General features: G+C 42.0%; 1 protein-coding gene across 4 annotated transcripts in view; it reads left to right on the top strand.

Annotated features, from left to right (window-relative positions):
• The window catches only part of dgcr2 (DiGeorge syndrome critical region gene 2), a 50289-nt gene extending 39520 nt beyond the window's left edge, over window positions 1–10769 (top strand). For all 4 annotated transcript variants that reach the window (XM_008117342.2, XM_003225141.3, XM_062958760.1 and 1 more), the window contains 3 exons: window positions 829–981; window positions 2176–2412; window positions 4707–10769. In XM_008117342.2, coding sequence (XP_008115549.1) covers window positions 829–981; window positions 2176–2412; window positions 4707–4948 — 632 coding nt within the window. In that variant the 3' untranslated portion in view covers window positions 4949–10769. The remainder of the gene's footprint in view (window positions 1–828; window positions 982–2175; window positions 2413–4706) is intronic.
• The last annotated feature ends 3797 nt before the right edge of the window (window positions 10770–14566 follow it).

Genomic DNA, 14566 nt, shown 5'->3' with positions numbered 1-14566 from the left:
GTGAGGCCTAACTCTGCCTGTCCCCTGGGCTGAGTGGGTTGTTAGGAGACCAAGTGGGCAGAGCTTAGCCTTCTAACTGGCAGCAATTGGATAAAACACAATTATTCCTCTCCCTCTAATTAGGACTTTATTTTTCTTTTCTTTTTGTTGTATGAACGTAGAGGCATGGATGAGGGGTTGTGCTGAGTAGTTTAGTGTTTCTGGGATGTGTAGTTTTGTTGTTTTGTCCTAGGCCGAAATTTCATTACCCTTTTATATATATAGATTGTAGTATATTATTATATTATTACTATTATATTATTATTATATTATTCATTATTCATGACAACATTGAAACTACAATAGCGAGAAATCACCGTGGAAGCTGCAAGAGGTACCATAGATTGTTGTACATGGAAACAATGGTAGCAAATAGTTTTTGATTTATTAAATGCAGTTATATATTACAATTATATATTTTTGTTATTTATACTATATATATTGTGAAATTATGTTTTTTTTTTCTCGAAGTGACACACCACCCAAGTCATGCTAGGTTTTTTGGTGAATTTTGACACACCAAGTGCAAAAGGTTGCCCATCATTGGCCTAGACAGTTTGGGACCTCAAGTCTGTGAAGGAGCGCCTTTCTTGAGACGCCTTTCTGAAAGCAGAGATCTTCTGGAGATGCATTCCTTTATGCCTCATAACAACAACAACAACAACAAGTTTATTACCTGCCTGTCCCTGCAGCTTGACGTAGCCCCAAATATCCATCTTGGCCTGTTTTCGTTGCCTTCATGGAATGGCTTTGCTTGCTCTCACTTACTCCGTTGGTTTCCTTTTGCAGATGGCAACAGCTTATTTGACTCCATGGCAAGCGGCATGCGTCTCATCGTGAGCTGCATCTCCTCTTTCCTTATTTTGTCCTTGTTGCTCTTTATGGTCCACCGGTTGCGGCAGAGACGCCGGGAGCGCATCGAGTCCTTGATTGGAGCCAACCGTAAGCAGCCCTCGCTCTTGCCCCATTCAGCCCCATCCCCATGATAAGGGTCGAGAATGGGATCGATCCCATTGGCCCAACTCCTGAGCCAACCCCATTGGCCCCACTCCTGGCGTGTATGCCCAAAAACATGGGACTGCCTGGGCCTGCAGCTGAGCGCCGAGTAAGATGAAAATACGGTATTTTGGCTGGGATATTAGAGTTTTGAGCACCAAGGGAGGCCCTATCCAAGCAGGAAAGACATTTTGCTTCAAACATTACCTCCACGGGACCTTCTGCTGAAATAAAAGTGTCTGTTTATTTTACACCCTGCCTTTCTTCCCATATGGTACCCAAGATAGTTCACAATACAAGTTAAAACAAAATAATGAAAAATATGTATTTATTTATTTATTTATTTGCTGCATTTATATGCCGCCCTTCTCACCCCGAAGGGGACTCAGAGCAGCTTACAAATTAAATTTACATACAATATTATATTAGCATAGTACAATACTGGTAATAAATTACTATATTGTACTGTATCAATATATTGTAATATTATTAGTAATACAGTAGAGTCTCACTAATCCAAGCCTCGCTTATCCAAGCCTCTGGATAATCCAAGCCATTTTTGTAGTAAATGTTTTCAATATATTGTGATATTTTGGTGCTAAATTCGTAAATACAGTAATTACAACATAACATTACTGCGTATTGAACTACTTTTTTTGTCTAATTTGTTGTATAACATGATGTTTTGGTGCTTAATTTGTAAAATCATAACCTAATTTGATGTTTAATAGGCTTTTCCTTAATCCCTCCTTATTATCCAAGATATTCGCTTATCCAAGCTTCTGCCGGCCCGTTTAGCTTGGATAAGTGAGACTCTACTGTATTACATGTAAAATATAATATATTATTAATATTATTATATTGTATTATTAGTGTTATATTGTATTACAATATAATATTATGAATATGACTATAACTTACAATAATATATAATAATTATAATATGTTATAATTATTATATATTATTGTAAATTATAGTGTGTGTGTATGTATGTGTGTGTGTGTGTGTGTGTGTGTGTATATATATATATATATATATAAACAGACACACATATAATATATGAACGCTTATAAATTTAATAACCAAAGACTATGCTTCATAACACATTATGGGTTTTGTGTGTGTCGTCCCCTCCGTAGTGCATCACTTCAACTTGGGTCGTCGGATGCCTGGCTTCGATTATGGCCCCGATGGTTTTGGAACTGGACTGACGCCGCTGCATCTTTCGGATGACGGAGAAGGCGGAGCGTTTCACTTCCACGATCCACCTCCGCCCTACACAGCTTACAAATATCCAGATATCCAGCATCCGGATGATCCGCCTCCCCCTTACGAGGCTTCCATCAATCCCGACAACATTCTTTGTTCTCCACAAGGTACTTCATAGCTGTGTTGTCATCCTAGTTCTGTTCCAGGAACAGACGCTGGCTATTCACAGAACTGTGGCCAGTAACCAACATCCTGGTTCTATCCTAGGGTAGGAAAGGGTATGGTGTAGCCTGGGGTCTGAGTACAGTCCTTAAACTCCATTTTGTGGACCCTGAAATTCTTCACCGGTCCTGCTTACTACTTCGAAGTGCCAGAGGTTTCTCTTGTTGTGTATGAGCATCATTTGTTTCCCAGTCTTCCATGTTTTAATATGTTCTTAATATGATTATTATTTTATATTATTTTTTGTTATGTTTAGAGTGTTGGATTTTAATCGCTGTGTCTGTATTCTGATGTTTTATATGTTCTCTTGTTTTATCGGGACTTGGCTCCATGTAAGCCACCCCGAGTCCATTCGGGGAGATGGAGTCGGTATAAGAATAAAGTATTATTATTATTATTACTATTATTATTGACACAATGACATAGTATGACACAGCAAACAAGATGTATATGCTGGACTTTGTATCACAAAATCACAAGTTGAACACTTCCCAAGTGTCTAGGACTGTGTGATGTATTTTCGGATGATGCGCGCAGATCCCAGTAAGGTGGCTTTTGCAGTTGACAGATCGTAGTTTTGTCAATGTTTATTGTTTCCAAATGCTGGCTGAGATCTTTTGGCACGGCACCCAGTGTGCCGATTACCACCGGGACCACCTGTACTGGTTTCTTCCAGAGCCTTTGCAGTTCGATCTTGAGGTCCTGATAAGGGCTGAGTTTTAACTGTTGTTTTTCATCAATTCGACTGTCACCTGGTTGTTGTTGTTGTTGTTATTATTGTAAATAAATAGCCAGAGCTTTGGAAAGGTTACCATTTGGACTACAACCCCAAGAATCTTCCAGGTGGTGTTGTAGTCCAATTGTATGTTATTTTAAGGCATTGAATTGTTGCCAATATGTGAGGCCTCTCTGAGTCCCACTCGGGGTTGAGAAGCAAGTTACAAATATGGTTTAATAATACAAAAATTATATTATTATTATTATTATTATTATTATTATTATTATTATTATTTTATTATGTCACAGCAAACAAGGTAGATATGTTGGAATTCATATCACAAAATCACAAGTCGAAGACTTCCCAAGTGTCTAGGACTGTGTGATGTATTTTCGGATGATGCGTGCAGATCCCAGTAGGGTGGCCTTTTGCAGTTGGCAGATCGTAATTTTGTCAATGTCTATTGTTTCCAAATTCTGGCTATTATTATTATTATTATTATTATTATTATTATTATTATTATTATTACAGTAGAGTCTCACTTATCCAAGCCTCACTTATCCAAGCCTCTGGATAATCCAAGTCATTTTTGTAGTCAATGTTTTCAATATATCATGATATTTTGGTGCTAAATTCGTAAATACAGTAATTACAACATAACATTACTGCGTATTGAACTACTTTTTCTGTCAAATTTGTTGTATAACATGATGTTTTGGTGCTTAATTTGTAAAATCATAACCTAATTTGATGTTTAATAGGCTTTTCCTTAATCCCTCCTCATTATCCAACATAATCGCTTATCCAAGCTTCATCTGGCCCGTTTAGCTTGGATAAGTGAGACTCTACTGTATTATTATTATTATTATTATTATTATTATTATTATGATTGTATGACACAGCAAACAAGATAGATATGCTGGATTTCGTATCACAGAATCACAAGTCGAACACTTTCCAAGTGTCTAGGACTGTGTGATGTATTATTATTATTATTTTATTGTATGACACAGCAAACAAGATAGACATGCTGGATGTCATATCACAAAATCACAAGTCGAACACTTTCCAAGTGTCTAGGACTGTGTGATGTATTTTCAGATGATGCGTGCAGATCCCAGTAGGGTGGCCTTTTGCAGTTGGCAGATCGTAATTTTGTCAATGTCTATTGTATGTATGTATTATTATTTTATTGTATGACACAGCAAACAAGATAGATATGCTGGATTATTATTATTATTATTATTATTATTATTATTATTATTATTATTATTATTGTAAATAGCCAGAGCTTTGGAAAGGTTACCATTTGGACTACAACCCCTAGAATCTTCCCGGTGGTGTTGTAGTCCAGAAAGTCCCTTTTCCCAAAGATATCGAGTTACAGTTCCAAACATCTGGAAAGCACCTATGTTGGGGAAGCCTGACCTAGCCATCAATATTGGAATGAAATGATGACTGATGGGGTTCCTTGCATTGGTGTCTCGGGCTTGATTCCTCCCTACCTTTCTCTTTTTTTAGATGGAGTCCATTCCCAGACCGGGCCAAACAGTCAGTTGGCGCTCGGAAGCGGTGACGCCTCCTCCCCGCTGGCAGAAGAGTCTCCCCCTCCTTCGGTGGGACCTTCCCCAGTTGAGCTGGAAAACTCTGCTGACAGTAGCACCCTCCTTGTCCCTCCTGATACGCCCTTAAGCGAAAGCACACCGGCAGAGACCCTCGCGGGCAGCCGACACAGTCACTGTTCTCTGAATACCATTGTATAAAGGAAATTACGCGAGAAACAAGAACCCTTACTGCCGGTCAGAAATAATAAAAAAAATGATAATAATAATTGAGCAACGGTTTGCACACCCGAGTTGCAGGTGGACACTCGTCAGTGGACTCGAACGTCAGAAATAAGCTCAGCTACTTCAATTTTGGAACACTAGTTTTATGTTCTAGTCTAGATTTGTGCCTCCTGGCAATTTGCTCTCATTTTCCATCCCGGTTCGGTTGCCCTCTTGGAAAAAAAAAAAAAAGATTGTAAAAAGCTGCCCTTTTTCTACTGGTTCTGGAAAAAGAGCAGAGAATTATTTTTTTTAAAGTCATTTTTTTTTTCGTTTTTAAAGAGGAAAAAAGCATGGGTGGGTTTTTTTTTCTTGTCTGTCCTCTCCCGTTGTAAATTGTGGAATAGAAAGGCGGACGTTTGGGATTTTGGAGCGCTTTTGGATCCGAGAAGAAAGGTACGAATTGGCCAATGGTTCGCTGTCCCTAAACCTGTTGCATCAAGAAAATGGACTTTGGTTTTGCCGGTTGCCCCTTTGAATGGAAGCAAGATCCTTGGCGGGTAGAAACCCAAAGGAGAGGAAAAGAGCTTGGGACGCACTTGCTAATCTTCATTTTGTTTCTGACGCTGCCTTGGAAGCAGGATGCTGAGGGTGTGAAGGGGTTTGTGGAACATTTGGTACGAAGCTCCGCGTTTGGAGCTACCAATCTAGCTGTAAATCATGCATCTCTTGTGCTGGAACGGTTCCGGATCTGTGACCCACAATCTGGTGCGGGCTCATACTTTTCGGTACTGGGGTTTGGGAAAGAATTGCGTTGGGATCTCTCATCTCTTGAGAGGCAAAAATGGTTCATCTGCAGTTGCCGATCTTTCCCGATCCATTCTGGTTTTCATTTCAAGCGGTGAGATGGATGTTAAAGCCTTAAGCGATCGTTGTAGGACCCAGCGGGGAGACGAACGGTGCTGGTTTGGGGTGACACAGTTGTGGATCTCGGGCGTAATAAATAGTCACTGTTGTCCCCGCAAGCTGGGATTCAACTCCCGGGTGGCTTTCTTTTTATCCTCCCTCTTTTCCGCCTAGCAACTCTTTGTTTTCATTAGTTGTGGGAATATGAAATGTTTGCGACTAGTAATGCTCAGTTACGTTCCAGGTTTAAATGTCATTCCCCCCCTGAGAAGTTCAACTCTGGGGATCTTTTTTTCTCTCCCTGGGAAAGTGTGTAAATACTTGACAGATTCCAAATCGAATTGGGAGGCATTTCCCCAACGCTTGCCTGTTTTGTCAGCCAGGGATTGCTTGTGGAGGCTTGACTCCTCTCCTTTGTTCATATGATCCTGTTGCCTTATGAAAGGCAAGTAGCCTCGAGGGACAGGAAAGGAACATTGATGGTGATGGTAGGGAGTCGTGAGGCCACTTTGGCTCAACACCAAACGCGTCCCATTCGGTTGAAATTTGGTTTTCTTCCCTCTCCCTGTATATTTCCGTAGACAATGTTGGCAGACAGTTGGCTCGCAGAACTGGGATTCACCCTCACACACAGGCTGTGTTTTCGGAGGTAGAGCTGTCGCTCAGGACAGGGCCAGATCCTCGAATCTGACCTTGCGGATTTGACTGCGGAAGGCCTCTTGCCCCGAAAGAAATGGATCAGTAACCTAAATTGGCTTAGAACTTCTCTGGAGGTTCAAATGGCCCCGTGATAATCAGTTGCAAACAATCACAAAGCTGCCGGAGGCAATATCAACATGCAGCAGACCTAAACACATTGGAAGATCACTGCTAGGAAATTCACTGTCTTGGGAGCTCTGGTAGACAGGGCTCTTTCTTGGTAGAATCACTCGATTTCTCTTCTCCTTCAGCCTAGAGCAGTGATTCCCAATGTGGGTGCTACCGTCCCCTGGTGGTCACTGCAGTGATCCAGGGGGGTGATGATGGCACCTATTAGTACACAGGGGTGGGGCCAGAGAGGGGCATGGCCTCTTTCCAAGTGCCGGAGACAGGGCTGAGCACCTCAGGCGCCTGTTAGGACACACGGGGGGGCGGAGCTAGAGGAGTGGGCGTGGCTTCTTCCCAAGAGCTCGAGACAGGGCTGAGAATCTATACCTCTCCTGAGGCGCTTGTTGGCACACAGAGGGTGGAGCTAGGGGAGGGGGCGTGGCTTCTTCCCAAGAGCCTGAGACAGGGCTGAGCCTCTATACCTCTCCTGAGGCACATGTTGGGACACAGAGGGCGGAGCTAGGGGAGTGGGCGTGGCTTCTTCCCAAGAGCCCGAGACAGGGCTGAGAATCTATACCTCTCCTGAGGCACTTGTTGTGACACAGAGGGCAGAGCTAGGGGAGGGGGCGGGGCCTCTTCCCAAGAGCGTGAGACAGGGCTGAGCCTCTATACCTCTCCTGAGACTCTTGTTAGAACACAGGGGCAGGGTATAGAGGTTCATCCCCGTCAGGCACTTGGGAAGAGGCCCCGCCCCCTCCTCTAGCCCCGCCCCCTGTGTCCTGGCAGGCTCCGCAGGACAGGGATAGAAGCTCAGCCCTACCTCAGAGCTCGTAACTCCTCCCATCTCAGTCCTGGCCGCCCACTGGCCTACAGGCTCCCAGGAAAGAGGTCTGTAGAAATCTTGGAAAATGGGGTTGGGGAAGGCAACCTTGGCCATCAAGGCCCCTTGGGATTGCACCTCTCCTTAGCCCTAACCCATCATTTCCAGTGTTGGGGGATTATGAGAGCTGTCGTCCAAAAGAACCTGGAGTCTGAAAGGCGCTCGCCCTTGTTGCAGCCAAATGGCATGCTGTTGCAAGGTCTTGGCACGTGGGAATCTCTGTCCTCTGGACGGCAGCAGAAATTGCCACATGACTCTGAAGGCAAACCAGACCCTGTCTCTCTTGAATCATGAGTAACAAAGGATGGTATGCTTTCGCTGCTGAGATTGCCTCGGAGTTGTGAGTGCCGTCGCAGGCGGAAGTGCCGTTTCGGCGTCGGTCTGATACTGAAGGATGGAGAAACACAAAATAAAAACATAAAAGCGGGTTATGTGCGTTTTTAGCACACTCATGAGTTTTATACATTGTATGTACTGACTTATTTCTTTAGTTTTATAGGTGTGTAAGAGAGAGAATGAGAGAGCATGGGAAGTATTGATTGTTCCAGTGTATACTATCGTTGTTTGCGATCCTAAGGAAGCGCAACCAGAATGTGAGCGGAGAAATGCTCCAGGCTGCAGAGGTGGTTCTTGGACTCAGTTGTATGACCAGTCTTATGTGGAAGTATAGGAAGGCAAACAATAAGCTAGCCCATAATACTTTTGAACAGGGATTGGAAATGTTACTTTGGGGTGGGTGGGAACTATCAATCCTCGGGCAATTCTACTAGTAGACATTCTGGCAGGGGAATCTGAGAGTTATAATCCAGAAACGTAACTTTGTGAAATTCAATTTTATACTATCCTTCCCTAACCTGGCACCTCACGAGTGTGTTAGACTATGACTGCTGTGTAGGATGATGGTATTTGTAGTCCAACACATAGGTACCAGCTATTGATTAGAAGAGCTTTTGTATATGGCACTTAACAGGTATTGTGCCATTGTACCTTCCCCAAGAGCTGACTGACAAACTCCCATTGCTTTGTAACAGTTCAGCATTGCAAAATAGACTCAAATCCCACTTCTAGTCAGTACATCACGGGAAAAGTTCATCTAATTTCTCCCCATTTTGGCTAGAAAAGCACTCCAGGTTTTGCAGGCTTCATCTTGTATCTGCTTCAAAATTTGTGTGAGAGAGAACAGTTGATTGAGTAGAGAAGCTTTGGCAATATCGTTGCATAAATCTCTCGATCTGGGCTATTCGGAGCCATAAATATATCGTATTTATTGGTTCATCTTGGAGCCACCATTCCAGTAACTGAAATAAAACCGCTCCTCAAACTTTGGGAGCAACTTGTCGAAAGTGGTACATCTGAAATCATGTCAGTTAGCCTTGAGTTGGTCCATTAAATCAATCGAGTCAGCACTTAGGTAAGCAGCATTGGTTCAGTGAGTCTGCTGAATGGGTTTCCATCTCCTGTGTCATTCCTATTGAGAGTACTGTTTCTAGAACATACTTTGCTGTGTCTTTTGGAGTATTTTGCCTGCTCATTTCAAGATTATCTCTCTCCGAGGTCTCACCAAGAATAGTCTTATGTAGGGACAAACTTTTGCTCTGTATGGGGACCTGAAATTTGTCAATAAACATATGAATGTCGAAGGATGCACTGATGTTGTTTTGGACAAATGGGTTGGATTTTAGTACATTTGTGGGTTTAACTTTTGCAAATTTGATTCTTCATGGAATTGGGTAGTATGTTTTCTTGAGAAATCTCTAGATTTTCCAGCACAATCTCTAAGTCCTCCAGTGCAATTCTCTGGCCAGTGGAAGTTGACCACAAACTTCCACTGGCCAGAGAATTGCACTGGAGGACTTAGAGATTCTTCGAACACTTCTCTAGGCCTTTGTTAGGTCCTTTGGTGCAACTCTGTGGTCAACTTCGATTGACCATAGACTTGTACTTGAGGACCTAGAAATTTTGAGAACATTTGTCTAGGCCTTTGTAGGCCTTCTAGTTCATCTTTGTGGTCTACTCCAACTGGCTGTAAAAGCGCACTGGAGGATCTAGAGATTTTTAGCGAGAACACTTTTCTGTAGGCATTTCTAGATCCTCCAGTTTTATGGTCAACTTCCAGTGGATGTTGACCATAGACTTGTTCTGGAGGACCTAAAAAGGTCTAGAGATGTGTTCTCTCTAAAAAAGAAACCAGAAGGCCTAGGTTTAGAGCAGTGGTTCCCAACCTTTGGTCCTCCAAAGCTTTCACAATTCCTAACGGATGGGATTTCTGTCACTCTCAGGGTGATGTCTTCACTTAGAAGATCTGGTTCAGATCTTTGGGGAGAGAGGGCGGGCTAAAAATAAAGTTTATTATTATAATTGTGAGTCAGGAAACATTACGGAAATACCCAAGAGTGGTCTAGGCTATCAAAATGCCCAATGCCCTTCTGATAAGAGCTGTTGCTGGTCAACATAGACCAAGGTCAAGGAGCTTATGTCCCTACATGTATATTATGGGGAGAAGGGTCAGTTCCCATCATCCTTGACTACAGGGCTTCTGGAAAATGGGAATTAAACCACATCTGGTCACAACTTCTCCATCCCACCCCAGTCAACCGGTGGTCTTCACCCTTGGGTCATCTTGGACCTCAACACTGTAGTCTAGGATCATCTGAAAGGACCAAGGGAGATGGGACTGAGTTAGATGGACCAATGATTTGACTTGATATCAGGCAGCTTTCTTGCATCCAGGTTTTGTTGGTGTTTCCATAGTTTTGTGGACTGAATGCTGGATTCTTGTATGGCTTGGAGGTCTGTGTGTGCGTGTGTGTGTGCTTGTGCAAGACAACCAACAAGACTTCGCTTTTTTAAACCTTTCTTTTCCCCCCGAACGCTTTCAATCAGGGCTGTGTCTGCGGACGCGGCTCGCCCCCCTCCCGGGGTCCTCGATTTGTGACTGAACTGAACTGTAGCTGTGCGTTGTAAGATAATAATGAAAAAAAAGAGTAAAGATTTTGATATTCCATGGAATAATATGTAGAGATGAAATTTGATACTGTAATTAATTCAGTCCCTGTGACATTTTACGTTTTAATGTTTTGCTTCTTTCTTTTTTTAAGGAAATGTGAGAGGAGGTGGTGGAGGAGGAAGGTGGGGACGAGGTGACACTAATCTTTTATTTTTCTTGAGATGCTGTGAGAGATATGACATCCAAATGCCAAATAAATTGTGTCCTGTAAAGAGGAATCGGTTGCGGTGTCTGTTTTTCATTTTAAGAAGGCAAACTTTGGAGGGCATCGTCTTTCAGCACCCTTGGGCAGAGTGGATTTTCAGAGTGAAAATCATGGCTGGAATCACTGGGTTGCTGTGAGCCTCCTGACTGCTGCTTCTCCTCCTCCCTCTCCCTGAGCGGAGCCGTTTCATGTGGCACCTGGAAGCAGGGGCGCCTTGATGTCTTCGTTTTGAGACCTGTTCCTGGGGTTATCTGGGATGCTGATTCAGAAAATTTCATTGGATAGACCACATCAGCTCTAGATTATTAAATATGGTTTTCTGTGGGAGAGCAGCTGGCGGACTACTGGATGGTATATGTTCTGTATCAGAAACGAGAGCTGATGTGGTCTATCCAATGCAATTTTTTGAACCAGCCCCCCAAATAACCAGACTGAATCCAAAGTTGACCAAAAACTGATTCGTAACCCTTTTGGTACTAATGTTGGAGAGTGGTCCCTGGTCAACGTGGTCCTTGGTCAAAGTGTTCCCTGGCAAAAGCATTCTCTGGTCAAAGTGGTCCCTGGTCAAAGTTCCTGGTCAAAGTAGTCCCTGGTCAAAGTGGTTCCTCATCAAAGTGGTCCCTGGTCAAAATGGTTCCTCATCAAAGTGGTCCCTGGTCAAAGTGGTCAAGTGGTCCCTGGCGAAAGCTTTGTCTGGTCAAAGTGGTCCCTGGTCAAAGTGTTCCCTGGTCAAAGTTCCTGGTCAAAGTAGTCCCTCATCAAAGTGATCCCTCATCAAAGTGGTCCCTGGTCAAAGTTCCTGGTCAAAGTGGTCCATGGTCAAGTGGACCATTGTCAAAGTGGACCATTGTCAAAGTGGACCATTGTCAAAGTGGCCCCTGGTCAAAAAATGTTTGGGAACCACTGATCTAGCTAGCTAGCTATCTCATCCATATACCAGCTGTCTTATCTATCTATCTTCTATCATTTGTTGTCCAGCTATCATCTATCTATCTATCTATCTATCTATCTATCCATCCATCCATCTATCCATCCATCCATCCATCCATCCATCCATCCATCCATCCATCCATCCATCCATCCATCCATCCATCCACCCACCCACCCACCCACCCACCCACCCACTGCTCCTTCACATCCTCGACTTGGGCCTAAGTGGAAAAGATCTGTGGACTGTTTGAAGATCTTCCAGGAAGATACTGTAATATTGGATGGATGCAGAGAAGAGACATTGAAAAAGATGGTGTTATTTTTCTATTGACCTGTGAACCCCAATGGATTGGAGATTTTTGTCAGTTGCCATTGTGACATGGATTCATTCTTGTGTGTATTTGCCTTCTGACTTCTTTCCTTGGCCCCAATATTGCATTTGTCTACCATGGAGAGTTCCTGCAGTTCCCCTCTTCTTCCTGAAGAGGGCAGCAGCTGCAAGGAGAAGTTTAAGGATGGACTATAATAATAATAATAATAATAATAATAATAATAATAATAATAACAATAATAATAATAATAATAATAATACAATTTGCCATTCTCATTGTTGTGACTCTAACCCATAGTATTCTGGGATTTGCAGTTTGAGGAGAGATTTAGTATTTAGTACATAGCTCACAACCTCTGAGGATGCCTGCCATAGATGTGGGTGAAACGTCAGGAGAGAGTGCTTCTGGAACATGGCCGGAAAACGCACGACAACCCAGATTTAGTATTCTTTAGCATATTAGCCAAAATCAGAGCTCTCTGATTTTTAAACCCTCAGTTGAAGCTACAATGTCCTTCTAGATTGAGACAAGGCATTTAAAGCACTGTGTGGCATTATTGTATTATTTTTGTCATTTCTCTATTTATAGCCCACCTTTATTTTGCCCGACCCAATTTGGAAAGATTAAAACCGGCAGCTTAAAAATGCATATCCTTGCGATCGTTAAAAATAGAAACGATCGATAGAGTTTTTTTTTTGGGGGGGGGGGGGGGGTAAAGTGGTTAAAAGCATTGACCATTGACAAGAAAACAACAACGAGCGCAGGCGAAATTCCTTAAAGGCACCAGATACCGTATATATTCAAATATAAGCCGACCCGAATATAAGCCGAGGCACTTAATTTTACCACCAAAAAAACCTGGGAAAACATTGAATCCAGTATAAGCCGAGAGCGGTAAATTTCAGAAATAAAAACAGATACCAATAAAGTTACATTAATTGAGGCATCAGTAGGTTAAATGTTTTTGAATATTTACATAAAGCTCTAATTTAAGATAAGATTGTCCAACTCTGATTAAATAATTAGTCTCATCTTCTTCAATGTAAATGTGCTTATGTATCAGAGTAAAATAATACATGTAGTAATAATAATAATAATAATAATAATAATAATAATAATAATAAAAAATACAGGACACATACACATCACACAGTCCTAGACACTTGGGAAGAGTTCGACTTGTGATTTTGTGATAGGAAATCCAGCATGTCTATCTTGTTTGCCGTGTCATAAAATATAATAAATACAGGAAAATAATACACCTAATAATAAATAGAGTAAAATAATAAATATAATAATAAGATCAGAGTGAAATAATAAATGTATTAATAATAATAATAGAGTACAATAAATGTAATAGTAGCAACAATAATAGAGAAAAATAATAAATGTAATAATACCAATAATAGAGAAAAATAATAATTGTAATAATACCAATAATAATAGAGAAAAACAATAAATGTACCATAATGCACTTTATCTATTTACGAATTTGTTACTCATAATGTGCACCTTGCTTATCCACTATTGCAACCTCACTGTTTTTAATTTGATGTTTTAATTCTGTGTTGTGTTTTTTCACCTATTGTGTATATTTTATTATTGGTTTTTGTTTTTGTCTTTTGATGTTTTATATTTTATCATTGCTTGTATTTTGATTTTGCTGTAAGCCGCCCCGAGTCCCCTTCGGGGGAGATGGAGGCGGGATATAAATAAAATAATAATAATAATAATAATTATTATTATTATTATAGATTCTCGAGTATAAGCTGACCCAAATATAAGCCAACCAGGACACTCACCCGAGTATAAGCCGAGGGGGGCTTTTTCAGTCTGAAAAACTCGGCTTATACTCGAGTATATACAATATATTCTGCCCTTCTCACTCCGGGCGGATTACAATGCACACATATACATGATAAACGTTCAATGCCATGATCCGGCATACCACATATATAGACAGTCGAGGCTATTTAACATTTTTTTCCCCATCTTCCAGCTTCATTCCGGCCACCGCTTCATTGTCCGCTGTGACGCCGAGTCCTTGTGATGGGAGTACTTCCTCATTCCTTTCCGCATGCTGCTGGCGGTTTTTAGTTAAATTAGCCTCCCCGCATTAAGAATTTTCTACTTACAGACACATCTGTTTTCGAGCTGCTTAGGTTGGCAGCAAGCTAGGCTATTAACAGTCGGGAGCTTTCATCCCAACCCAGGCTTCGAATCAATGAACTTGCGGACAGTGGTGATTTATTGCTGCTGGCTACTAACCGGCTGCGCCACTGCCCGGCCCTTAAGAATCTTAAGCAAAGTTAAAGCAAGCATGCAAGGAGGAGAATGTTGGCAAGGGTTTGAGATGTTTCGCTTGTGCTGATAACGGGAGGAAAAGCTTAGTTGCAGAGATCCAGCAATCTTCTTCCTCTCCTTGGCCGCTTCTCTGTCACATCTGAATGGCTAAACCCCTTGAGCTCTTGCTTCTGTTCTACTTGGCGGGGAGTTCCTACTGCCTTCTGTCACGCCAACGTTTCGTCCTTGGCACAAAATTTGGGGT

Source organism: Anolis carolinensis, chromosome X (genome assembly GCF_035594765.1).
Source record: "Anolis carolinensis isolate JA03-04 chromosome X, rAnoCar3.1.pri, whole genome shotgun sequence".
Lineage (NCBI taxonomy): Eukaryota > Metazoa > Chordata > Lepidosauria > Squamata > Dactyloidae > Anolis > Anolis carolinensis.
Note: the sequence above shows the minus strand (reverse complement) of the source record. Positions and strands in the feature narration are given on the sequence as shown.